Raw genomic sequence first — 27,252 nt, 5'->3', positions numbered from 1 at the left:
AGATATTTTAGAAGAGGATAGCATTCCCATGATAGTACCCTTTAGGATTTACTTCAAAGGAACCTAAAACAACAGTCAAAAGTATAATTGGTTGACAATGAATTTCTGTGGTCTAATAGTTCAGGTCTAATAATTGTAAAATAACTGCTGTCTTATTAGAATCTTTGGAGAGTTTTTAGGCATCATAGGCAAAACAATTTATAAAGACTGGGTCCTAGAACCAACGGTGCCGAAAGAGTCACTAAGTAGAACAAGAAGCATGATAGGACAATTGAGATGGCAAAGGTGAAAACAGATTTAAAAAGCTGAAAACTGGTTTTTGTTGGCACCTTGTATATGTCATATGACCAAGGATATGAGGAAGAAGAGGGGTTTATTTGTAAAATTAAATAGGTCCAAAGAAACATAAAAAAATAGGATCCAGGCTGAAAAGAGATACACTGAGAAACTCCAGTACCCAACCATGTTCTTCACTTAGCAGTTGCAGTTCCTCCTCTTCCCACTAATTCTTTTTCCCTTTTTCCCCCTACAGACATTCCATACACCAAGCTTGGGAGATGAGGAATTTGAAATCCCACCTATCTCCTTGGATTCTGATCCCTCACTGGCTGTCTCAGATGTGGTTGGCCACTTTGATGACCTGGCAGACCCTTCCTCCTCTCAGGATGGCAGCTTTTCAGCCCAATATGGGGTCCAGACATTGGACATGCCTGTGGGCATGACCCATGGCTTGATGGAGCAGGGCGGGGGGCTCCTGAGTGGGGGCTTGACCATGGTAAGGGGCAAGACATTATCAAGCTTACCCAAGCTCATGGGCATGTTGTCAAGGGAGTTAAAAGTGACTCTCTTCCCTACTACACTTGTGTATTACTTGGTTCTCATTCTGTGGTTATAGGCTCACTAACAAAGATTTGATTTCCCTTGAACAAAATTTATCATTTGAATCAATTTTACTTGAAAAATAGTTTTAAATTATAAAATGTCCTATGTTCACCCTGATATGAAAAGGATTGTGGGTTGGGGGGGGTTGTTTTCTTCCTTCTATTGCCTTCACAGCCTAGGATTAAAATGTGAGTGATAGTCAGCATGTTGAGAGATTTATTCCAAAACAGTCTGAACCAAATGTATTAATTGTGGCTTAGTATGTATTAAAAATCAGTCCATTGGGTTTCCAGCACATTTTTGTCAGTAGCACATCTTCACATTATATTTGATGCCATACATCTCTACTATTGGCCTTATTTACTCGATTGCCTGGTTACTGCAACTTTAAAAGCCACTATTATAGGAGAGTACAGGGAGGGAGCTTTTCTTGACCCTATATGTCATCACTATCTCCAGATGACTGAATAATTTATTGGTTTCTTAAATTATCCAAAATTAAGACTTCTCTGGTTATTATTTTGGAACAGGCCTTTGAGTACAAAGAAATGACTTTAATAATTTCTGTACTTTAAAGAGCTTAATACATTTTATATGTAGATGAAATTATTTGTTGAGTGTTTAAACGATGATACAGTTTGGGTAAACAAGAGTTTATAAACTATCCTGAATTCAGTGGGGGGAAAGAGTGGTGTTTTTTTTATATTTAGTGTTTAATTAGTCCTTCTGCTTCTCTCAGGACTTGGACCATTCTATAGGAACTCAGTATAGTGCCAACCCACCTGTTACAATTGATGTTCCAATGACAGACATGACATCTGGCTTGATGGGGCATAGCCAGTTGACCACCATTGATCAGTCAGAACTGAGTTCTCAACTTGGTTTGAGCTTAGGGGGTGGCACCATCCTGCCACCTGCCCAGTCACCTGAGGATCGTCTTTCAACCACCCCTTCACCTACTAGTTCACTTCATGAGGATGGTGTTGAGGATTTCCGGAGGGTGAGGCATTCCCTGCCAAAGTCAAATCTGCCATGATATTCTGGGATAAAACTCTTGGCATAGAGAGCCTACTCAGTATTATTTGTTCCTGCCCTGCCATCTCCTCTTTTCTGGGTATGGGGTCCTGCCTCTCAATCTACAGTTTATAATGCTTTTCCCAATCCCCATTCTAATTGGTCCTCACATACTTTACTAATGTCTTAATCCTGTTGCCTCTTTTTTAGCATTTCTGAAAATTACATCCATGTGCCTAGTTAGTACCCCCCCATATAAAAGTCCTTTTCTTACAGTTTTCCAGACATGATACTTCCTTCTTCCCCCTTGTAATTCTCTCTTTTTTTCCCTACAGCAAATTCCCAGCCAGAAGACAGTTGTGGTGGAAGCAGGGAAAAAGCAGAAGGCCCCAAAGAAGAGAAAAAAGAAAGATCCTAATGAACCTCAGAAACCAGTTTCAGCATATGCTTTATTCTTTCGTGATACACAGGCCGCCATCAAGGGACAGAATCCCAATGCCACTTTTGGGGAGGTTTCAAAAATTGTGGCCTCCATGTGGGACAGTCTTGGAGAGGAACAAAAACAGGTGAGCAAAACATGGAGGAACTAGTGGATAGTGACTGTTTTAGAAGTTTTTAAGTAGGGTTAAAAACTAAGTTTTTTCTAAACTTTTTAAAGTGCTTATTTCATGTCCGCTCTTTGTTAACCGCATTCATAGATCATACTTTGTCTTAGAAGTTGCAGCCAGCCATCCACAGAATTCAAAATACCCCTCTAAAAATTAATAATTTTTGTAAAAACAGTAAATCTAATTCTTCTAAATCCCATTTTTTTTTTTAATCTGTAAACTTAGGCCATTCCTTGGTCAACTGCAGCTCTAAAATCTACTACCCTAAGTTTGAATTTAGGATTTCGTTTACATTTTTCATATTGGTCTGGTATAAACTTGAACACTATAGTTAATCTCTCTAAATTTGATATACATTTTAAAAATAAATTAAAATTAAGATATACCATATAAGATACAATTAAAATTGAAGATGGCTATAATTATCATTACCCTAGATTCCCCAGGTCTTGTGTCAAAGTGACTCTGCTACTTAATAATTAAAACAAAAAGCTGAAATGTATTATAACTTAACAGCAGTTATCTGTTGCTGCTGAACAAACCACAAATTTAATAGCTTTCAATAGTGGCAGTCTATTATTTCTTGTGATTCTGTAAACTGGATAGATGGTTTTCCTGATGTTCTTGCCTGGGCTCATTCTGACTATAAACAGATGACAGCTAGTGTGGCTGGCCAAGGTGACCTTGCTCCCATGACTGACATTTGATGCCGTTAGCTTAGATACCTGCTGATTCACATAACTGCTCATCCTTCAAAAGCGAAAATAGGTTTCAGCCCTTGATGGAAGAAGTATGAAGGTGGGAGGAATTCTTGTGGAGATCCTTGCAAATCATTTCCCACATTCCTTAAGGGAGAGTGTACTTATTAGACACAGTCCCAGGCTAAGCAGACTCCTGACCTTAGATAATGTTTGGATCAGGGTTTTTGGGGTTATAAAAGTGGGCATGGGTTGGTAAAGTTTGCCATGGAGGTTCTCTTGATTACTAGCTTCCAGAAGCATATTCACTAAAGAGTTGTCAATATTTAAATGAGATGAATTTGTCACTCATTGATAAATAATATAGAGTTATAGGTCTTATGTAGGAATATGGGGACTTTTTAAACAGCCTCTCTTTCCTGTAGGTGTATAAGAGGAAAACTGAAGCTGCCAAGAAAGAGTATCTGAAGGCTCTGGCTGCATATAAAGACAATCAAGAATGTCAGGTAAGAGGCTTATTTAAACCAATAAAAAGATTTTTGGAGCTATTTATTAGCAGTTATAAGAACTAAATACCACCAAAAACCTGTTACTACTATGTAGTATTAAAAGCTCAAAAGTATGTAACAGGTTTCCTGTTGTTTCCATTATAAACCTTGCCACAGTCTTTCTGAGTTTCTCTCCCTTATTTACCATTACTCCCACAGTTGCTCTTTCTACTAATCTGGTATGTGTCTTTTCTTGGGAGGTAATTAGAGTGAATATGTTCTAGGGAAGAGAGTAAATCTCCAAATGACTTTTTCGTTTTTTTTGGTCTTTTAGGCCACCGTGGAAACGGTGGAACTGGATCCAGTGCCACCATCACAGACTCCTTCTCCACCTCCTGTGGCCACTGTTGACCCAGCATCTCCAGCACCAGCCTCAACGGAGCCCCCTGCCCTATCCCCTTCCATTGTTGTCAACTCTACTCTTTCTTCCTATGTAGCAAATCAGGCATCTTCTGGGGCTGCGGGTCAGCCCAATATCACCAAGTTGATTATTACCAAACAGATGTTGCCCTCTTCTATTACTATGTCTCAAGGAGGGATGGTCACTGTTATCCCAGCCACAGTGGTGACCTCCCGGGGGATCCAGCTAGGCCAAACCAGTACAGCCACTATCCAGCCCAGTCAGCAAGCCCAGATTGTCACTCGGTCAGTGTTGCAGGCGGCGGCGGCAGCTGCAGCTTCTATGCAACTGCCTCCACCCCGACTACAACCCCCTCCATTGCAACAGATGCCTCAGCCCCCCACTCAGCAGCAAGTGACCATTCTGCAACAGCCTCCCCCACTTCAGGCCATGCAGCAGCCTCCACCTCAGAAAGTTCGAATCAATTTACAGCAACAGCCACCTCCTCTGCAGATCAAGATTGTGCCTCCACCCACTCTGAAAATGCAGACGACCTTAGTCCCACCGGCTGTGGAAAGTAGTCCTGAGCGGCCTGTGAACAACAGCCCTGACGCCCATACAGTGGAGGAAACCTCCCCTGAGACCATCTGTGAGATGATCACAGATGTAGTTCCTGAGGTGAGCCCATTTTCAAGTCTTTTCTCTAGACCACTGTAAAGGCTTAATTATTTTGGTTGATCAACTAAAGGTGGAGGTTGCTACTAGCATTGAATGCCTGGCAACCATGAGTACAGACATCCTGTAGCAGTTCCCTGGGACTGTGACTTGTCTTACCCATTGCAATCTGTAGTGTTCTTGGTGAGAAACATTTAGGAGGGTCTCCTGTCCCAGACCACTTCTTAACTAAGTAGAAGTCATACAGCAGTTCTACTCGAGGGGATACAGCCCAAGCATAGTGTCTATCCAAAGAGCCTAAACTTTGGAGATAAAAGTTTTTCCATTTCTCCTACATCTGGCCTGCTGGCTTGATGTTTTAAGTGGGAGGATGGATAGGGGATATACCTGGAAAAAAACTGGTTCATATCATGAAGTCTTTCCAAAGAGACAAAAAACAGATGCCACTTACCCTAGTTTTAACTTGAACATCACCAGTACTCATTTTAAATACAACATGGGTCTGGTTTGAGACTCTAGCTCCACATTTAATGAAACAATCATTTTAAAGAAAGATGCCCACCCACCCCATCAGCAGAAGCTGTGACTCTCCCTTTTTCTAATGGCACCACATTTTGTCTTCTAACACTCCCAATCTTAGTTAAGGTAACCCAGACTCCACACACATTGTACTTTTGTCATAGTGTAGAACAAAGCCAGTGACAGATACAATTAAAGAGTACTAGCATCTGGCCAGCATTCCACCAATGGGAAGAATCTTCATGTCAGTCTGCTTGGCAAAGTTCTAAAGCTGCATAAAGAAGGGGAGACCAAGAACTCCTCTTTGAGAACTCTGCCTCCCTATGTGAAGGACTGTAATAACCTGCTGCTCCACTGGGTTCCAGAATGAATTTGACTAGCTAGTTAGGTAAATAGCAGTCTAATTCACCTCTGGTGATCTCTTCTTCCTCTCACAGGTTGAGTCACCGTCTCAAATGGATGTTGAACTAGTGAGTGGGTCTCCTGTGACGCTCTCACCCCAGCCTCGCTGTGTGAGGTCCGGTTGTGAGAACCCTCCTGTTGTGAGTAAGGACTGGGACAATGAGTACTGCAGCAATGAGTGTGTGGTGAAGCACTGCAGGTGAGTTTATAGTCCCCCTGCGTATTAATCCGGGTATTGCTAAGTTAACTGTGTTAGACAGAAGTCAGACAACCCCGAGCATGTGATCAGGATCACCTGATCGTTAAGTAGACTAGACTGCTATACAGGTGTCGCGGCTACTAGAAAAGCTCCCCTACTTTAAAAAGAGCTTACTTACATTTGCCATGTAGACAAAGATCATATAATTAACAGTTTTCACTTTTTGGTTATATCACATTGTTACAGATGTTATTAACATTTAGTTACATATGCCCTTTTAAAAATGATGCCGCAATAAGCTGTTAGTGACTTTGGATATTAGCTTAGTTTATCTCCTTAGTTCAAATCCGACCTCTCAGGGAATTAGAATTTGAGGAAGAATGGGTAAGTGGTAAGTAGCACAATCAGGTGCTAAGTGTGGCAGAGGTGGGAGCAGGGGAGAGGTTCTGAAGATTTTGCCCATCTCCCTAGTTTTCCTGGGATGTACCTATAGCCATGAAATAAGGCATTGGTATTGCCTGAACTTACTTTAGGCCCACTGCCCTTATATTCCTATTGGGTGATACCATCTCTTAATATTATGGAAAATTATCCAGGAAATTGTTTATGTCCATTCAAAAAGACTTTAACTTTAAACAAAAATTTATCTAAGCTGTAATTCTGAATTAATGTGTATCTTTTTCTCTCTTAGGGATGTCTTCTTGGCCTGGGTAGCCTCTAGAAATTCAAACACTGTGGTGTTTGTCAAATAGTCCTTCCTGTTCTGCAAGCCAGTGAAGACTTACCTGCTGGGAACATGTCTAAGAGCCTCTTTTTAAAACACAAGCTGGGCTTTCTGGTAGTGCCTGATCTCAACCCATGATGTCCTTCATGCTTCTCCCCTTTTCTGTCTCTTCAGCAGGGGCCATGCTATGGAGCAAGGCCATTGAGTTTGCTGTAATCTGGAATTGCTTTTGACTTTCAAGTATAAGCACACATAGCAGTGATAACAGCAGAGGAAAGGGTGAAGGGTATATGAATAAGCAGAACATAGGGTGGGGGGAGCTGTTTGAGGAAACTTGTTGGTGTAACTGTCATAGGACTTGCCTAAACAATTATTAAAATGATGGGAGAGTACTCAGCTTTGAGCCTAGGATAATCCATTTTAAAGGGGATAAAAAATTGCATTAAAAATTACCTCTTAAACAGGAATATTGCTATCACACCTATTATATATATTGCTTTGAGAACAAAAGTTCTCAGGCACATTGGGCTGTGGAGAAAATACCATCGTGTAGGAGTTTCTTATTTATTTCTTTTTACAAATATTATTTCTGTAGTCCATGATCCTCCTCACAATTATCACAGTTTGAGTGTAAAAGGCAGAACTCTATATCCTTAATATAAGAGGTTTTACCAAAGTCTTAAGTTGTGTTTGCTTTGTGATTGATAAACTGTCTTTTAAAAGATAAGCTAGAGATGTTTTCACTTATATAACATATAGGTTAATTAACTGTACACCCTAGGATTTCATTTAAATTTAAGATGTGCTTATCTCATTTTCCTGGGAATAAGCTAAAAAGAAAAAAAAAATAAGACAAAAGGATGCGCAAAGCCACAGGTGTAACAGAATAAGCAAAATTTTAGAGCATGATAGCCCTGGTGATGATAACCTTAAGTGAAATCAAATCTTACCTAGAGAAATGCTGTCCCAGAGAACCCCCTTCTTGATTACGATGTTCACGTAGTACTAACTGCTAATCACTTTGATCCTATACAGTATAGTCAACATTTTAATTGCTTTGCATACATTGATTTAGTTTGAACCCTTACAACAGCCCACTGAGGTAGGTAATATTCCCAGCTTACTTATAAGAAATCATACTGAGGTAAGTTACACAAGATCACACATTGTTAAGTGGAAGCGCCAGATTTTGACCTTGAAATCCCAACTACAATACAAACTTTTATTTAAATAAGGAAAAAGGCTATTGTACAAATATTACTCTTCGGGTGTGGACTGCAGAGCCATGGCTGTAGATGCTTAGCTCTGTAAGAAGTGCTTCTATAGATTTTTAGGTTTAGAGATGATACCATCTGGATACCTTTGCTTGAACCTGGCAACCACATCTGGGTCTAGTAGGTGGATCCCATCCAGTTGGTTTCCAAGGGTGATCCTGAAACAAGGATAAAGGGGCAAACCAAAAAATCCTGAATTTAAAGGCTTAATATTGTTAAAAGATGCATACCTTTTATTAAGGCCTATTATCTCATCAGATATTCATGCCAATTCTTTTAAGAAGATTTTAATATTAGAATAGTATATGGTAGTCTGACTGGTTAGGAATTACACACAGATTGTAGTGTCAAAACAGGCTGGATCTTTCTTAGGGGTTAATAACAGACAGCTAATTCACAGAGTTGCTGCCAGTGGATATTCTTCAGATAAGTAAAACACTACCAGCGTATCTTTCAAAGCTCTACAAATCGGATGAAAAGATGTTCGAACTGTGGACAGATTAAATGGATTCTTAACCACCAGGGGGCAGTTTCAATATATCCCATAGAATAACTGAGAAAGAACTTTTTTGAGTCCTAAAACCTGATGGGTTTCCAATGAATGTTGCAGAGCCCCATAAAACAGTTTAAATACAAGCTCAGGTGGCTTACAAATCCTCTGATGCCCATATTTAGACAAGCAAACTATGAGGTGAAGTTCTACTAACATCTGTCCTTCACCATAAACACTTTTGCTCTTGGGGGCTAGCAGGTCTCTGGTCACCTTACCAGTTGGGCTGCACATTGTGTGGTCGTCCAAATAACTCAATCTTGCGAGTGCCAGGGGACAGTCTCTCAATCATGCCATAGATTTCATCTGGTTTATGACTGGTAGAACGAACCTAGGAAAGAGGCCCTAGGTTACCAAAGATTGCAAGTCTAGCCCTTTCTGTTTATGATCAAATGAGAAAACTTGGAGTACCTCTGGTTTGAATAACATGGAAGATATGGATGCCTGGAGAAGCACATACCTCAGCTACGATCACATCACAATCCAGACCCTGGTTGAAGCCTTGGGGATTTCCTTTGACACCAACCTGCTCACCACAAAAAACACATTACCTTATGATACCCCAGCATTTGAACTTTTTCTCAAGAAGTCCAACCCATTCCTCTTTTTGTTCCACCTCTTGAACTGGACCCCCTTGCAGCTCACCAAGCAGTGTTCCTTCCCATGGTTCAACCAGTGACCCGTACGGCCTGTCCGGATGATGCGCTGCAGTTGATTTGTCTTCACCCAGATAATTTCATCTACCCGTTCATAACTGTGGGACATACGAAAGAGTATTCGAGCTTTGATCAGGCTTTCACAGTGTAGGGGTGGTGCCATCTACTCTACAGAGGCAAAGACAGGGAACTCATCTTGACTACAGCAATTACGTTATTTCCTTCAAAAGAAAGCCACACAATGATACTACTTACCCCCAGAGGTTCAGACATTCTCTGCCCAGCTCCATGGCCCTAAAAAGAAAGGTTAAACAGCTACTTCCATGCCCATATATATTTATCCTTTCAAGGTATCTAAGTACTTTCAGTAGATAATTCAGTGAATTATTTACATGCAAGACACCATTAGGGCAACAGGATGGGTCAAAGAATGAAAAGATGAAACAGTATCTATTCTCAAAGGCCTTACCTTTCACAAGGAACAAATGTAGAGTTAACAATTCAAGGTATCATTTGTGTTATAAATAGGCATTAAGGTCTCAGGAAAAAAAAGACCAACTAAGTCATACGCTTAATAGCCAGGCTAGGAAAACCCAGGATTTTATCCCCACCCAGAACTCACTCTGCTGTATCTGCCCATACCTACATATCTTTGAACTGCATTACCTGCCTGTGACCCAGAGGAAGAGAAAGCCATCATCCTGAAGTACTGGTATGTTGAGCCTGCGCATCTCATCATCTGTCAGGGTCCCATAGGGCAGCTCCATGTGAATATCCCAGGGTGGGTCAGCCATCACAACTGCAAACTTGCCCAAGATACTGACGTCCAGGTAGCGGATATCACAACAGATCCACTGCATGAGGTGGTATTTGGTCATCTTTCCTTCCTTCACTCTGAGATTCATGGCCCCAGTCCCTCTTTTCCATTTGATTTTCCTATTCCCTTATAAATAAGTATATCCCACACCATTCCCAATCAGCAAGACAGACTGCTGATTACACCTGCTTCCCTACAGGGATGGCTGCCCTACTCAGATACAAGTTTCCTAAGTTGAAATACATTTTCCGAGCAGACAGGTACCTGAGGAGGGAAGAGTCGATCTGCATTTGAGTCCCCTCCGACACTCTGTGTAAGAGCAAGCTCCTGGCTGGGTGTATGGTCTTTGCTCCCAGGGGCCTCAGAATCCATGCAAGCATCAATTTCATAGTGAACATATTTGCAGGTATCCATGTGGAAACACGTGTTAAGGAAAGAGCAGTCACCTAATGACTCATCAGTGTGTTTATTGATAATTCGTCTGGGAAAACAAAGGAAGAATGAGAATCAAGATGGGTTCCAGGGCACCTGGGCAGCTGTCAATTAACTGTCAGCAGAGCCCACCTCAGATCCTCTGTCTCCCTCTCTCTGCCCCTCCCTGGCTCGTACTCTCTTTCTCAAACCTTTAAAAGAAAAAAAAAAAACGGGCGCCTGGGTGGCTCAGTCGGTTAGGTGTCCGGCTTCAGCTCAGGTCATGATCTCATGGTGTTCCAGAGTTAGATCCCATAGGTCAAGTTCTAAATTGTTTCAAATTTTTTTCTTTCATTACCCTCTCCTAGTTCCTAGTTTTATCTTTAGAGCTTCCTCTAAGTTTTCAGAGAAAAGAAGGCAGGTGATATAGAAATCCATAATTTACACTAAAGAGTTTTAATTCCTCTCTGAGCAAAGACAACTTTCTTATCTTACTATAGGAAGGAAGGGCTTGCTGATTAGAACTGAATAAAATGCTGACCTAAGGGCCCAGGTTCCTATTTCTCCTAAGATCATCCTCCTCCCAGAGAACTTTAACTTTCAGTGGGGCTCAAGAGATAGATATGCCTTCCTATTGCAAGAAAGGGGCATTTTTTAGAAATCTCACATCTATTTGGGAGTGCAGTCAATTCCCTCTCACAGAACACTACTTCTGGAAGCACATCTTCAGAATCTGGGGGTCTAAGACAAATCATTAAAACCATTTAATAACAGGAGCACCTGGATGGCTCAGTCAGTGAACTGTCATCTTGATTTCAACTCGTGGTGATCTTGTAGCTCTGTGCTGATAGCACAGAGCCTGCCTTGGATTCTCTCTCTCTCTCTGCTTCTTCCCCACTCTCTCTCAAAATAAAAATTAAAAAATAAAAAACATTTAATAATAGGATTAAAGACAGAACCCCAGTAACTGGAAGAAGTGTCCTGAAAAGGGATGACTGCTTCTAGGAGACCCACCCCACCTCTCCCTTCCCAAGAGACCTGAAGTGCAGCTTGCGACAGGGCCGATCAGCATCACTGGCTTTCATGCACTCCTCCTTCGTTCCATAGTCACAGAACTCTTGTACTTGGGCCCGACCTCGTGAGCGAAACTTTTCAACAATGGACTGTTCCTTCGCTGTTGTTGTATTTAATAATTCTAGGATCTCCTGACTGACCTGTGACAGAAGAAGCCTTGGACTTAAAAGGGTTTGCAGATAAAATGACCCCTAAACCACTTCCCTAAGTTCTACTTGATAAACGTCCTGTTGAAAGGGATGAATGAGCTAACCTAAAATGGGAAAACTGGAGTCCTAGGAGAAGAGATCTGTCATGGGTCCAGTCCTTTCTCATAAATCTGCATTTGGGATGGAATTAAAATATAAGAAGGCTGGTTCCTATTCCTAAGTATTGAGCTAACCTCCTTCCCCAGGAGAGCAATCCTTCCCACCAACACCACTTATATTTATATAATCAAGACACAGTGCTAAGCACTTTACTGTTTAGCTGAGTCTGTGTAACAATTCTAGAAAGGGGGGTATTCTGGTTATCCTCATGTTATAGATGAAGACAAAGGCTCAAGAGAAGTTAAATGAACTTGTCCAATCACACAGCTAGAAGTAGGAAATGGATAAGAACTCATGTGGGTCTGATATTTATATTCAGAACCATAGTAACTACCAATTCACACTCTTTAATCATCTATTTCCTTAATTAATGGTCCATGTGACTACCTGCCAATATTCATCTCCATTCATCTCCCTCTATCTCTAAATCTGGATTCTTCTTCTCTTGATCTGATGATTCTTCCAATCAGATCCAACGACAAACATTCTCCAACTCAGTTTCTCAATAATTGGCAGTACTGACATTGAGGTGAAGTAATCGTTGTGTGGGGATTATCCTACTATGACTGTAGGATGCTTAGCAGCATTGTTTGTCTCTACCCACTAGAAGGCCTGTAGCACTCCTCTGCTGTGACAACCAAAATGTCTCCAGACACTGTCAAATGCTCTCTGGGGGGAGGAAAGGGGCAAACATTCCCAACTGAGACCCACTATTCTAAACCCTCAACTCTAAGAACTAATCCTTGCTTGCCCTAGGGGTAAAACCCTCCCAATCAAAACTGTAATTTAAAGCGTATGTGTGAGAGGTGTCTGGCTGGCTCAGTCGGTAGAGCATACAACTCTTGATCTCGCAGTTTTAAGTTCAAGCCCCATAATGGGTGTAGAGATTACTAAAAATAAAATCCTAAAAAGTAAAAACAAAAACAATGTGTATGGGTGCAAGCATTTCCATCTACCCCTACCTTCTTGCTCTGTTGTTCCTTAGTTGACTGTTGGTTCAGAAGGCTCTCTATCTCCAGATCAACATCTGAGGCAGCATGTTTCCTTGATTTCTTGGCTGGCTCCTTGGCTACTTCCGACACTGAAGAGGCCAGACCAGAGGCCAAAGAGCTGGCAAAGGCAGCTACCGTGGTTGAGTCCTGCTCCGCACGCCGCTTCTGCCCTGTGATGGTCCCTGCCACTTCCCCAGGGCCCTTCTTTTCTGCCACAGCGCCCATCATGGCAGAGAGCTTGGAATGGTCAGCATAGGTCACAAGAGTGGGATGTGCATCATCTTGTAAGAGACCTCGTTTTACCTCAATCAACTCCTGAGCTGCAAACTTCTGTAGGAGGCTTTCTACCCCATCCTGAGTGGCAGGGGCATCTGGCTAGGGAAGGAGGGGAAGGAAGGCTGTAAGACACTGACCATGAACTAAAGAAGTGGTACATCCCAATACTGTCTTATCAGATCATTACCGTGGAGATGGCAAGACGAATGGACACAGCATCAGTGGGCAATGTTAAGGCCAGATCAGAGAGGTGGTGTAGCAATTTCTTCTCTAATTCAGGGTCTGTAGCTAGTTCAGGAACTGCTGAAGCTGTGCTGGGCTTAGGGCCACCAGAAGTGGGTGCAGCAGGCACTGGACTGTCACTGCGGAAGGTGGGAGACAGTGCTGCCTCTGGATTTCGTAGATCTGGGAGTGAAGAAGAGTGAAGAAAATGAAAAAGGGCAACCATGGTAGGTCTATACATCCCTCAGGAGTCCAATATTCACAGCACACATTTCATGCGAAAAATCCTCTGACTAAATTTAGCACTAGATAACCTTTCCTCAATCATAATTGTCAAGATAATCATGGATTTTCTGGGAGCCACTTACCTTTCCTCTACTGGTTGAGAGGTGTTTTCCTAATTCCTTCAGAGAAAATTAGCAGTATGGCAGATTTCTCTGTCCATCCACCTCCCTTCAGCCGCTCTAAATGACAACTGATATAATCAACCCAAATTTAAAAGCCAGAACTATTTTCAACAATCTAAACTGTGATCCAATCTTCTGAGGAATGGAGTTTGAATTTTAATGAATCAAGACCACTGGACATCAGAGGGTATATAAAATGAGAATAAGAACATGACTTTTTTTTTTTTTTAAGATTTATGAATTAACCTCTATACCCGATATGGGGCTCAAACTTACAACCTTGAGATCAAGAGTTCCAACACTCTACTGATTAAGCCAGCCAGGTGTCCCTAGAATGCGACCTATAACATTCAAATACAAAAATCTTACAAAATTTTGTGAAGCACTGGTCACCAAATGATACTTCCTGACTATGTTTCTATCACTTACCCTACTACTTCCCAAGCTGGGTAGCCACCATAACCTTAGTAGGACTTAAGAACTCAAATTAGGACAAAAGAATAAATTTAGGAAAACTAAAAATCTATTATTAGTTAAAATACAGATGGGAGCACCTGGTTGGCTCAGTCAGTAGAGCACGCAACTCTTGGTCTGGGGGTTGTGAGTTCAAGCCTGACATTGGGTGCAGAGATTACTTTTTTAAGTTTATTAATTTATTTTTGAGAGAGAGAGAGAGAGAGCACACACGCAAGTAGGAGAGGGGCACAGGCAGAGGAAGAGGGGAGGATCCCAAGCAGGCTCCACACTGTCAGCACAAAGCCTGAAGCAGGGCTTGAACCCACAAACAGTAAGATCATGATCTGAGCTGAAATCAAGAGTCAGATGCTCAACCCACTGGACCAATCAGGTGCCCTGCAGAGATTACTTAAAAATAAAATCTTTAGAAAAAAATTAAAAATAAAATACAGATGAAATACTAAACTCAGGACCTGTGTCAAAACTCTGCTAAATTAAATATTATAAGATATAAATGGGTCATTATTTTACAGTTAGAAATATTTCAGTTACTTAAACATTTTTACTCTAATGAAATTTTTAGTAAAATGTGACTCATATTCCAAGGAGGGGTATACCTGGGTGGCTCAGCTGGTTAAGTGAGTTTGGCTCAGGTCATTATTTCACAGTTTGTGAGTTGGTTTGTGAGTTCGAGCCCTGCTTTAGGCTCTGTGTTGACAGCACGGAGCCTGGAACCTGCTTCAGATTCTGTGTCTCCCTCTCTCTGCCCCTCCCCCAAATGCACGCGCTTTCTCGCTCTCTCTCAAAAATAAACATTAAAGATATTTTTTGTTTTTTAAATTCTAAAGGAAATGGAGCTGAACTATACCAAACGCCTTGCCGGGACAGACACATTTTATGTAAAAATAAGGTATAACCTATTTAGAAAACAGACTTCACAACTCCTTAGTACCTGGAAATGTTAAATAACGAACAGAACTTTCCTCACTTTAATTATGATTCCTTTATGTTCTGCTGAATCTTTTGAGAGTAAAACTTTTGCCAGATGAACTGATACAAGCCCCTTGTTTTGTTTGGCAAAAGATACTGTATACATGGAAAGACCACTAAAGCACTTTGAAGGTCTAGATGAGAAAGAATTCAAGAGCAAGGAACCTAAGCTAAAAGTATTTAAGAAAGAAAGGGACACCTGGGTGGCTGTCAGTTGAGTGTCCAACGTCAGCTCAGGTCATAAGCTCATAGTTCGTGAATTCAAGGCCCACATCTCTCGAAAACAAAAATAAATATAAAAAAAAGAAGAAATATAAGGGACAATTATTATTTTGCTTACTTGGAACCCTACAGGCAAAATTTCTGCACTGAACAGGTTTATTTTTTTTTTAATGTTTTATTTATTTTTGATACAGAGAGAGACAGAGCATGAGAGGGGGAGGGGCAGAGAGAGGGAGACACAGAATCCGAAGCAGGCTCCAGGCTTTGAGCTGGCTGTCAGCACAGAGCCCGACGGGGGGCTCGAACCCACGAACGTGAAATCTGACCTGAGCCGAAGTCGGAGGCCCAACCAACTGAGCCACCCAGGCACCCCACTGAACAGGTTTAAACTGGTGACTATTGGAAGTCTTACAATTCAGAGATTCAAGGAGTCTAGTAAACTTGAACTAAAATACCTCAGTTACAATTTACACTAGGATAAAACTCTAAGCATTTTTTAATGCTTATTTTTGAGAGAGAGAGAGAGAGCGAGCACTAGCAGGGAAGGGGTGGAGGGAGAGTGAAGCTAGCTCCTCACTGACAACAGAGAGCCTGATGTGGGGCTCTAATTCATGAACCAAACACAGGAACCAAACCATGAGATCATGACCTGAGCTGAAGTCAGACACTTAACAGATTGAGCCCTTTAAAAAATAAAAAATCAGTTAAGCTTTGAAAGTTTTTGAAGTAACCAAAAATTTCTTATACATTAAGCAACATAACTAAGCACAATTGATAATAAATATCATTATTAAGGCATATGAAACACAATGGTATTCTAAATTAGAATTTCTGGGGCACCTGAGTGGCTCAGTCAGTTAAGCATCTGACTTCGGCTTAGGTCATGAACCCATGGTTCGTGGGCTTAGGCCCTGCATTGGGTTCTATGCAGAGCCTGGAGCCTGTTTCGGATTCTGTGTCTCCCTCTCTCTCGGCCCCTCCCTTGTTTGCACTTTGTCTGTCTCAAAAATAAATAAACATAAAAAATTTAAAAAAAAATTTTTTTATTTAAATTAGGATTTCAGGTATTACATCCACAAACCGTTTTATATATTATATATTAACACATTATACACACATTTTTGTTTTATACATTGTATACAAATATAGTCCATTACTTATCTTTAACTCACAGAGTATGCCAAAGGGAGTAAATCAGATAAGCTACTAAACCCAAAACTCTGATAACAGAAAAAGGGACTAAAGGAAGATAAAGGCTCCCCTGGATGTTTTGAGTTATGTATAATTTTTCTTAAAGTAAGCAATAAGTCTATGAAAAGAACCACATTAACTTATATTTTCAATCCCTAGAACTGGATCTTGACATTTGTATTCTCTTTGGTAATTTTACTATAATCATTTAATACTTGCTCTTTTAATGTTTATTTTTTAGAGAGAGAGAGATAGAGTGTGAACAGGGGAGGGACAGACAGAGGGAGACACAGAATCTGAAGCAGGCTCTAGGCTCTGAGCAGTCAGCAAAGAGCCTGACATGAGGCTCGAACCCACCAACTGTAAGATCATGACCTGAGCCGAAGTCACACATTTAACCAACTGAGCCACCCAGGTGCCCCTAATACTTGCTCCTTATGATTCTGATTATGAATCTTTGTGTTAGTAACACCTCCTGGTAGTATTCTTTCCATGGCATTCAAGACAGTAGAGCTGAAAATACCTTTTAAGGTTATTGGGAGGGGAGGCTCATGTTTAATATTGAATTTCCTTACGTCACATGTAAATTTGTGCATGTATATACTCATTTGGGGAAAAGATGCCAATATTTTATCATTCTTAAAATGGCTTACTGGCAGAAAATGATTAAGAACCCCTGGACTCCAACTCCATCAGAAACTATTTGTTCAGTAATTATTTCAGTACATTTACTGAGTGCTTCTACTTTGCTGGTAAGTATGTTAATACTCTGCTGCTAATCCAATGAAAAGTTCCATGTGCTGAGTTCAAAAAAGTAACACATAATACTTGAGCTTACTCTGGGGTTAAAAGCTCCACTGAAGATAAAATACTATTAGCTCAAAGACAAAAAATATGGCCAGTCTACTAATAGAACATTATATATTATACTGGCATTAAGTATATATAGCCAGTCTACCAATTTGCTAAACTATGTCAACATCTATATAAACATCTTCAATCCCACTGATGAAATACATTGAGCAGTTTACATATTTACCATGTTCTAAGCCTGGCCAAGTCCATTTTGTTTCAATTAGAATAAAATAAAAATGTATTCACAGTAATAATCTTCATTTCAAAAAGCTGTACATTATTTCTATGGAAAACAATGTGGTGGTTCCTCAACAAATTGAACATACAATTACCATATGATCCAGCAATTCCACTTCTGGATATATATCAAAAAATCTGAAGCTGGATCTTGAAGAGATATTTGCACACCAATACTCATAACAGCATTATTCACAACAGCCAAAAGTTAGAAGCAACCCACACATCCACCAACAGATAAATGAATAAACATTGTACATACGATGGAACTTTCTTTGGCTTTAAAAAATTTTTTTTAATGTTTTTTATTTATTTTTGACACAGAGAGAGACAGAGCATGAGAGGGGGAGGGACAGAGAGAGAAGGAGACACAGAATCCGAAGCAGGCTCCAGGCTCTGAGCTAGCTGTCCGCACAGAGCCTGACGTGGGGCTCGAACCCACAAACGTGAGATCTGACCTGAGCCGAAGTCGAAGGCTTAACTGACTAAGCCACCCAGGAGCCCCTCTTTAGCTTTAAAAAGAAATTATGACACATGCTACAATATGATGAACCTTATGGACATTATGCTAAGTGAAATAAGCCAGTCATAAAAAGACAAATACTTTATGTTTCTGTTTATGACATCTAGAGCAGTCAAACTCACAGAAACAAAAAGTAGAATGGTGGTTGCCAGGGACTGAGTGGAAGGGAAAATAGAAAGTTATTGTTTAATGGGTACAGAATTTCAGTTTTGCAAGATGAAAAAGTTCTGGAGACTGGTTGCACATCAATGTGAATATACTTCAAGCTACTGAGCTGTACACTTAATAAATGGTTAAGATAGTAAATTTTATGTTATGTGTATTTTGCCACAAAAAAAAATCTGTATTTTAAAAATGCCAAACTAGGGGTGCCTTGGGCAGCTGACTTCAGCTCAGGTAGTGATCTCATGGTTCTTGAGTTCAAGCCCTGCGTCGAAGCTTGGAGCCTGCTTCGGATTCTGTGTCTCCCTCTCTCTCTGCCCCTCCCCTGCTCATGCTCTGTCTCTCAAAAATAAAAATTAAAAAAAAAAAAATGCCAAACTAGAGGCATCTGGGTGGCTCAGTCAGTTAAGTATCCAACTTCAAATGAGGTCATGATCTCACAGTTCCTGAGCCGGAGACCCAGTATAGGGCTCTGTGCTGACAGCTCAGAGCCTGGAGCTTGCTTCAGATTCTGTCTCTCCCTTTCTTTCTGCCCCTCCCCCACTTGCACCCTGTCTGTCTGTCTGTCTTTCTCTCTCAAAATTAAGCTCTTTTAAAAGTTTTAAATAGGGGCGCCTGGGTGGCTCAGTCGGTTGAGCAGCCGGCTTCGGCTCTGGTCATGATCTCACAGTTCGTGGGTTCGAGCCCCGCGTCGGGCTCTGTGCTGACAGCTAGCTCAGAGCCTGGAGCCTGCTTCGGATTCTGTGTCTCCCTCTCTCTCTGACCCTCCCCTGCTCGCGCTATCTCTCTCTGTCTCTCAAAAATAAATAAAAGACATAAAAAAAATTAAAAATAAATAAATAAATAAATAAAAGTTTTAAATAAAAATGCCCAACTGGGGCACCCAGGTAGCTCAGTGGGTTAAGCATCAACTTGATTTCAGCTCAAGTCATGATCTCACATTCGTGAAACTGAGCCCACAATCAGGCTTGATGGTAACAGCGCAGAGCCTGCTTGAGATTCTCCCTCCCTCTCTCTCTCTCTGCCCCTCTCTAGCTCCGGCTGCCTCTCAAAAAAATAAACAGGGACAGCTGGGTGGCTCAGTTGGTTAAGCATCCCTCTTCAGCTGAGGTCATGATCTCACTGTTTGTAAGTACAAGCCCATGCATCAGGCTCTGTGTTGACAGCTCAGATCCTGGAGCCTGCTTCAGATTCTGTGTGTCCCTCTTTCTTTGCTCCTCCCTGGCTTATGCTCTCTCAGAAATAATAAATGAATTAACTTTATAAATAAATAAATAAACATTAAAAAATGCCAAACTAAGGAAGGTTTCCCAATAATTCTTTGTCCATGATATTTTGCATTTGTTAATAATATGGATACGTTTCAGTTCATTGCCATCCTTGTCTTTTTTCATTGAGCTTAGTAGTAAACAACTAAGTATCAGGTTTTAGCAATGCTATAAAAAATCAAGCAGTAGTTAAGAAAGTTTTTATTTCCTGTAAGAAAAGAACAGAATAATCTGAACTTTTAGCAAGACTTTGGTTATATCTTACCAACTTTGGTTATATCTTACATGAGAAAATGACTAATAAGCAAATAGAGTGGGTCTCATGATGTTTTCACTTAACTTAGTTGGTTAAGTGGCCGACTTTGGCTCAGGTCATGACTTCATGGTTCTGAGTTCGAGCCCCACCTCGGGCTCTGTGCTGACAGCTCAGAGCCTGGAGCCTGCTTCAGATTCTGTGTCTCCTCTCTCTGCCCTTCCCCTGTTCACACTCTGTCTCTCTATCTCTCAAAAATAAATAAACATTTAAAAAAATCCTAATCCTAATGTTCAATCAATTCTTTGGAATAACCAAAATAATCCAGAGAAGGAACAGTGATAAGCTGGTATATTTTGTGTTTTATGTCTATCTATTCCTCTACAGATGGGAATATACCAAATGGGCCAGACAAAGCTCTGGGCCAGAAGACAATATACATTTAAGCACAAACTTAAAAATATTTTTTATATAAGTCTTAACCATATTATCAGGGAGATGTACTAGAATCTTAATCATATATTATTACGGAGGTGTACAAGAGATATTTATATCCAAAAGAAGAACATTTACATCCAAGGGAGAAAACAATCTTGTCGAAACTATTACATATGCTTAGCAAGTACCCGTATGAAATATCGACACTCTAGTAGTTAGGTTTGCATATGGCACAAAGTTTGGTTAATACCAAAGTGTGGTTATTACCATGGGAAAGGGAAATGGAATTGAAAATTGACTATTAGAGGTGCCTGGGTGGCTCAGTCAATTAAGCCTCCAACTCTTGGTTTCAGCTCACGTCATGATCTCATGGTTAGTGACTCTGAGCCTTGTATGGGGCTCCATGCTGTCAGTGCAGAATCTCTCCCTCTCTGCCCCTCCCCTGCTCACTCTCCATTTCGCTCAAAAATAAATAAACCTTTAAAAATAAATAAATAAAATTGACTACTAATTAATCCCTGATCATATGACTTGTACTTCTTCCTCTACTTGTCAATTTCTTTAATGATCTAAGTCCTATATAACCATCAAGATCAAATCTCAAGTGCTAACTCCTTCATGTCTTTACTGACTAAACCCAACTCCTTACTTTTCCCTTCCCTGTACTTACTGTGGACTCATTCATTCAGCATTTTACATATATCATATTGTAGTTCTGACTTTTTAGAGACATCGATCCTTTGGTCTCCAAATAAATTTTAAACCGAGGGCCGGAACAATGTGTTACTTATATTTGTCTAACTAGACTTATGCGCACTGTCAATACCCCATCGATGTTTGTTTACTATGGTATGAGTGTCCTGACAGGGTATCTTCTAGTTCCAGGGACCAGAACACGAGTACATGGACCTACTATGTACCAAGACGAGATTTAGAGATCGACTCCTGTATACTAATAAACACTGGAACAAAGTACCAAAAGGGTGGTATGGATTCACTATCCTTGTAGACCTTTATAATTGATTTGCCTTAAATAAGCCAGGGCTTGTGCTGGGGGTGGGGCTAGATAAAACTGGACAATCATCGGAGGTTCCTTCAAGTTGGAGGACTGTGACACAAGGAGCAACAGAGGGGAGAAAAAGTTTAAAAACTGAAAAATCTTTCCAGATATCTGCTTGGGATGTAAATGGCTACGACAATACCGGTTCCTCTACTCATTTAGCTACCCTGTGAGGGTCACTGAGGTAGTAAGCACTGGGGGTATAAAGGTTCGGTCCTTGCGTTCATGGAGACCACAGTGGCAAAGAAATGACCACTGCAATGCAGTCACTATAACGGTAGGAAGAACAAAGCGCCACAGGAGCAGCAAAAAAGGGGGACTTACTGCTTCAAGGGATAGGGGGCTGAGAGGCCTAGCAAAGGCAACATTCTCGCAGACTTCGGAGGAGTCGGCCAAGCGGACAGGGGTGGGGACCAGGCTTCGGTCCCAAGAAAGTGAACTGAAAGAAGGCCCGCGAACGGAACCGCGACCATATACAGGAGGATGAAGCGTCTGTGCTGCTGAGGGCGACAAGGGTACTGCTGTACCAGGCATTAAAGAAATGGCCGCTTCGCAAGGGCAGCGACTGGGAAGCTTAGTCTCCGGGGTTGCCTCCCACCCGCCCTGGCTAAGCATCCGCCCGGACAGCCCCGCGCCTCACCCAAGTGCCCCGAGTCCTGCTTCCGCCTCCGCTGCAGCCTCTCCCGCAGCGAGTCCAGCTGCTTTTTGTGGGCCTGGATAGAGCTCCACGTGTCCGACATTCTAGTTTCTCAGCCCAGACACGTCTCGAATCAGGCGCGGCGGACTAGCACCTCCCAGCCCCAGCAGCAGGAAATCTCCTATTCTCACGCGGACACCCCTAGGCTAACCGGAAAGAGATCTGGGGAATACGCTGGACGGGAAGTTATTTCCCGTTTCCCTCTCGTTTTGAAGCTGAACTAAGAGCCACCTTAGGTGTTGGCTGGATGGCGAAAATATTTTCTATCGGAGTTCTCTCGTTCTTCCGGGTGCAGTGAGGCTGTGGCTGCCATATTAGTGACTGGCAGAGCGGCCATGTTGCTTATAGACGCGCATGCGGCCATGTTGAATATAAGGGGATATGTCCTGTGAGTTGACCAGTCCTATGAGCTGACCCCTCCTGTAAAGACGGCGCTAATAAATAAATAAATAATAAATAAGTAAATAAATAAATAAAGTAAACAAACAAGTAGAGTAGCAAGCGTAGTACAGATTTGATTTTTTTTAATTTTTAAAAATTTTTAAATTTATTTTTGAGAGACAGAGAAAGTGCGAGCAGGGGAGGGTCAGAGAGAGAGGGAGACACAGAATCCGAAGCAGCCTCCAGGCTCCGAGCTAGCTGTCAGCACAGAGCCCGACGTGGGGCTGGAACCCACAAACTGTGAGATCATGACCTGAGCCAAAGCCGGACGCCTAACCGACCAAGCCATCCAGGCGCCCCTGATTTTTTTTTTTTTTAAGATTTTACTTTTAAGTAATCTCTGTGCCCAATGTGGGGCTCGAACTCATAACCGGAGACCAAGGGTCACATGCTCTACTTACTGTGGCAGCCAGGTGCCCTGTAGCACAGATTTCTTAAAAGTAAAACTAAGTAGGGGCACCTGGGTGACTCTGATGATTAAGCCTGCGACTTCAGCTCAAGTCATGTTCTCCCAGTTGGTGAGTTCCGGCTGACAGCTCAGAACCTGGAGCCTGCTCTGGATTGTGGTCTCCCTCTTTGCCCCTCCCCTCTTTAAAAAATAAATAAACATTTTTTAATTTTAATGAAAATAACTGTCCTTTTAACAGTTAGATACTAACATACCTTTTCTGCTGGAGGTATTGCAGATTTATGTTTTCATGCATTCATTTACAAAGATACAACTATTACATTGATTTCCAGTCTATGGGTGTGTGTCTGGAGGTGTCTTTCTTTGAAAGAAATGGAGGACTGATGATGCAGAGATATTATAAGGAGTCTACAAATACATATTCTCACTACTGTTACTCATACCTAGTCTACAATATCATTTGTAATACATTAAAATAGAGTCTTCAAAAAAAGGGCACTAGAGGGGCTTCTGTTTGGTTGCATGGTGTTGCTTATTCTGGGAACTAGTTGCATGAGTATGTTGTTTGTAAAAATTGAATGAGCCAAACATTTTGGTACATGCACTTTACAGTAAGTGTAATAAATTTAAATACAAGAGGTGTGTTTTTTTTAAGATTTTATTTTTAAGTAATCCCTACACCAAAAGTGGACTTGAACTAACAACCCACAGATCAAGAGTCTCACCCTCCACCTACTGAGCCATCCTGGCCCCTTGAGAAAGAGCAGGAGCAGGGGAGGGTTGCGGGGGGAAGAGAGGGACAGAAGATGAGAAGCAGGTTCCACACTGTCACTTTGAAGCTCAACTTGGGGCTCTAACTCAGGAACAAGTGAGATTATGACCTGAGCTTAAGTCTGAAGCTTAACCTACTTAGCCACCCAGGCACTCTGTCGTTTATTTTTAATGGAGGTCTTGTGAATGGAAGCTTTTGGGAACCACTCATTTGCACATATAAGTGGGCCTGTGCAGTCTACAGTTGACCCTTGAACTGCATAGGCCCACTTATATGTGCAATTTGTTTTATAAATAAACTACAGTACTGTAATTGTATTTTCTCTTTTTCATGATTTTAATAACATTTTCTTTTCTCTAGCTTGCTTTATTGTAAGAATATGGCATATAATACATATACAAAATATATAACTATGTTATCAGTAAGGCTTCTAGTCTACAGCATGCTTTTAGTAGTTCAGTTTTGGGGGAGTCAAAAGTTACACACAAATTTTCAACCAACTGCACAGGGCAGGGAAGAGGTTGGCTCCCCTAACACATGCATTGTTCAAGGGTCAACTATACATTATACCAAACACTGTGTCAGAAAGAATAGTTTAGAAAGGCATGGCTCCTGTTTTCAAAGAGTTTCTGGTCTGGTAAAGGAGCTAAGATGCTGCTTATTAATATTGAACCATCTTTACAGCATAAGGCAGCATGAACATAGACCCTAAAAATAAATGTGATTGCAACTGGACTCCAAGCCCAGTTGACCCAGGAAAGGCATTGGAAAGAGGGTGGCATCAAGACTTAGACTTGAGGGGCACCTGGCTGGCTTAGTCAGTAAAGCAAGTGACTCTTGATCTTGGAGTCATGAGTTCAAGCCCCATGTTGGGTGTGGAGTCAACTTAAAATTTTTAAAAATGTAAAAAATAAAAAAGTTTCAGGCTTGAAATGACAGCTAGCTAGTGCTTCAACAGATGAAGGTATAGGAGAGAATTCCAGGCTGAGGACATGATAAAAAGCAAAGGTCTAGAGGCCCCTGGGTGGCTCAGTTAGTTAAGCATCCCACTTCGGCTCAGGTTGTGATCTCACATTCGTGGGTTCAAGCCCTGCGTCAGGCTCTGTGCTGACAGCTCAGAGCCTGGAGCCTGCTTCAGATTCTGTGTCTCCCTCTCTCTCTGACCCTCCCCTGCTCATGCTGTCTCTCTAGAAAATAAATAAAACAGGGGCGCCTGGGTGGCTCAGTCGGTTAGGTTTCCGGCTTCGGCTCAGGTCAGATCTCACGTTCGTGGGTTCGAGCCCTGCGTCAGGCTCTGTGCTGACAGCCCCCTCAGAGCCTGGAGCCTGCTTCCAGTTCTGTGTCTCCTTCTCTCTCTGCCCCTCCCCCTCTCATGCTCTGTCTCTCTCTGTATCAAAAATAAATAAAACATTTAAAAAAATAAAAATAAATAAAATAAATAAAACATTAAAAAAAAAAGCAAAGGTCTAGAACTAGAAAAGCATGATGTATGTCTTGATATTCCAGATTGGTTTGTTAGAACATAATTGTATTAGAGAATTTGGGAGGATATTGATGTTTCCATATTTGAGGCCAGATGGCTAAATGTACATGTTACCTTAGTAAAGAAGATGCAATTTATTCAGAATTCAGCAGGGAACATTTTAGGGTTTGTGAAAAGGCAGATCTTCAAAGATTAATCTAGTGTTCTAGTTGGATTGAGATAGGAAGGAGGAAAATAGTAGTCTTTTTTTTTTTTTTAAGTAGGCTCTAGGCCCAACATAGGGCTCGAACTCCTAACCCCTAGATATAAAGTCACATGCTCATTCAATGGAGCCAGCCAAGCACCACAGTTTGTAGCCTGTTTCAACTAGTGTTTGATGATAGGGACTTTAACTCAGAAGGTGGTTATGGATAGTATTGGAAAGGAAGGAGTGGATATGAAGGGGGCTATTGAGAAGAAAGATGTATGTGTATTGAAATGTGGTATTTGCATCCATTTACTCAAAAAATATTTATTGACTGGGGCTTCTGGGTGGCTCAGTCAATTGGGTGTCCGACTTCAGCTCAGTTCACGATCTTACGGTTGTGGGTTTAAGGCCCACATCAGGCTCTGTGCTGACAGCTCAGAGCCTGGAGCCTGCTCCAGATTCTTTCTCTCTCTCTGACCCTCCTCCACTCATGCTGTCTCTCTCTCTCATAAATTAATAAACTTAAAAAATTTTTATTTTAATTTATTGACTGAGTACTATGTGCTAGGTACTGTGGTGATTTAGTAGTGAACAAAATATTCATTTCCATCTTGTTTTCTCAATTTAATTTACTTGATAGGCAATGTCCACCATCTTTTGAGCTGTGTAAGTTTGCATGTGAACCTTGAAGTAGAGAACACAGCAATGAATATGGGTTCACATAAGGATGCCTGGACATTTAATTCTTATGATTACAGTTAATTAAAAGCAAAACTGTGATCTTCCTCCGCTGAAATAGTCTTAGAAAGTTGGCTAATGTGAGATCATGAAAGACTATTCAAGGAGACTGCTTTCCCTAAGGGTTTTTGCTTCCTTTAATGACCTGGGTCTAACAACTGCCCTCCAGAATGTTGATGGGGAGCAGAGGACACCTAAGTAGCTGAGTGGGTTGAGTGTCTGACTTTGGCTCAGGTCGTGATCTCACAGTTCATGAGTTCCAGCCCCACATCAGGCTCTCTGCTGTCAGCACAGAGCCTGCTTTGGATCCTTTGTGACCCTCTTTCTTTGCACCTCCCCATACACATTCCTTCTCTCTCTCTCTCTCTCTCTCTCTCTCTCTCTTTCTCTCTCTCATAAGTAAATAAACATTTAAAATATTTGTAAAAGTTTGACAGGGGATGCTTCTGTACTTTCACATGTGTTTAGACACATATATCATTACTAAAGTAAGATAATACCACTATTGCTACATTACAGAATTGTTAAGAGTTCATTGTTCACAAATTTGAATTCCTCACATGGTATAAGATTAAATTCTTTCAAGGTCCTTAACACACAGAAATAAAATATATAGAAATTATATAGCCATGGGGCGCCTGGGTGGCTCAGTTGGTTAAGCCTCCGACTTCGGCTCAGGTCAGATCTCACGTTTGTGGGTTCGAGCCCTGCGTCAGGCTCTGTGCTGAATGCTAGCTCAGAGCCTGGAGCCTGTTTCTGGATCTGTGTCTCCTTCTCTCTCTGCCCCTCCCCCTCTCATGCTCTGCCTCTCTCTGTATCAAAAATAAATAAAAAACATTAAAAAAAAAAGAAATTATATAGCCATGAAGTTAAATAGTCTTGCGGGGGGGGGGGGATAAAAGAGTACTGGACATGGTCTTGTAGAAGATAAAAGGAGTTGATTCATCTCAAAGATGGAATTCTACAGGTTAACCCTTAAACAGTATAAGCACTTTTGTCTAAGAAAGAAAAGATTTTCTAGTGGAAGAGATTCCATCTCGGGTAGAATTCAAGATATCCAAGGCTTGAATTGCCTCTTTTTTTTTTTTAAGTAGTTTATTGTCAAATTAGTTTCCATACAACACCCAGTGCTCTTCCCCACAAGTGCCCTCCTCCATCACCACCACCTCTTCCCCCCCCCCCCCGCCCCCTTCAACCCTTGGTTCGTTTTCAGTATTCAATAGTCTCTCAAGTTTTTCATCCTTCTCTCTCCCCAACTCTCTTTCCCTCTTCCC

At 41.4% G+C, this 27,252-nt stretch overlaps 2 protein-coding genes across 2 annotated transcripts; one reads left to right on the top strand and one right to left on the bottom strand.

Annotated features, from left to right (window-relative positions):
• The first annotated feature begins 276 nt into the window (after nt 1–276).
• On the top strand, nt 277–7,292 carry TOX4 (TOX high mobility group box family member 4). Its single transcript, XM_029952201.1, has 8 exons — nt 277–285; nt 479–775; nt 1,622–1,882; nt 2,232–2,462; nt 3,628–3,708; nt 4,025–4,768; nt 5,722–5,885; nt 6,577–7,292. Exons 1-8 carry the CDS (start codon nt 277–279, stop codon nt 6,635–6,637), a joined length of 1,848 nt encoding a protein of 615 aa, XP_029808061.1. The 3' UTR covers nt 6,638–7,292.
• Nucleotides 7,293–7,641: 349 nt separating this feature from the next.
• METTL3 (methyltransferase like 3) lies at nt 7,642–22,194 on the bottom strand. The gene is made up of 11 exons (XM_029950663.1): nt 21,892–22,194; nt 13,155–13,372; nt 12,662–13,066; nt 11,356–11,531; nt 10,171–10,387; nt 9,756–9,943; nt 9,345–9,383; nt 9,079–9,187; nt 8,894–8,959; nt 8,652–8,764; nt 7,642–8,041 (listed from the first exon to the last, which is right to left on the bottom strand). The coding sequence occupies exons 1-11, from the start codon at nt 21,989–21,991 to the stop codon at nt 7,930–7,932; spliced, it is 1,743 nt and encodes a 580-aa protein (XP_029806523.1). The 5' UTR covers nt 21,992–22,194; the 3' UTR covers nt 7,642–7,929.
• Between the last annotated feature and the right edge of the window lie 5,058 nt (nt 22,195–27,252).

Source organism: Suricata suricatta, chromosome 9, assembly GCF_006229205.1.
Source record: "Suricata suricatta isolate VVHF042 chromosome 9, meerkat_22Aug2017_6uvM2_HiC, whole genome shotgun sequence".
Lineage (NCBI taxonomy): Eukaryota > Metazoa > Chordata > Mammalia > Carnivora > Herpestidae > Suricata > Suricata suricatta.
Note: the sequence above shows the minus strand (reverse complement) of the source record. Positions and strands in the feature narration are given on the sequence as shown.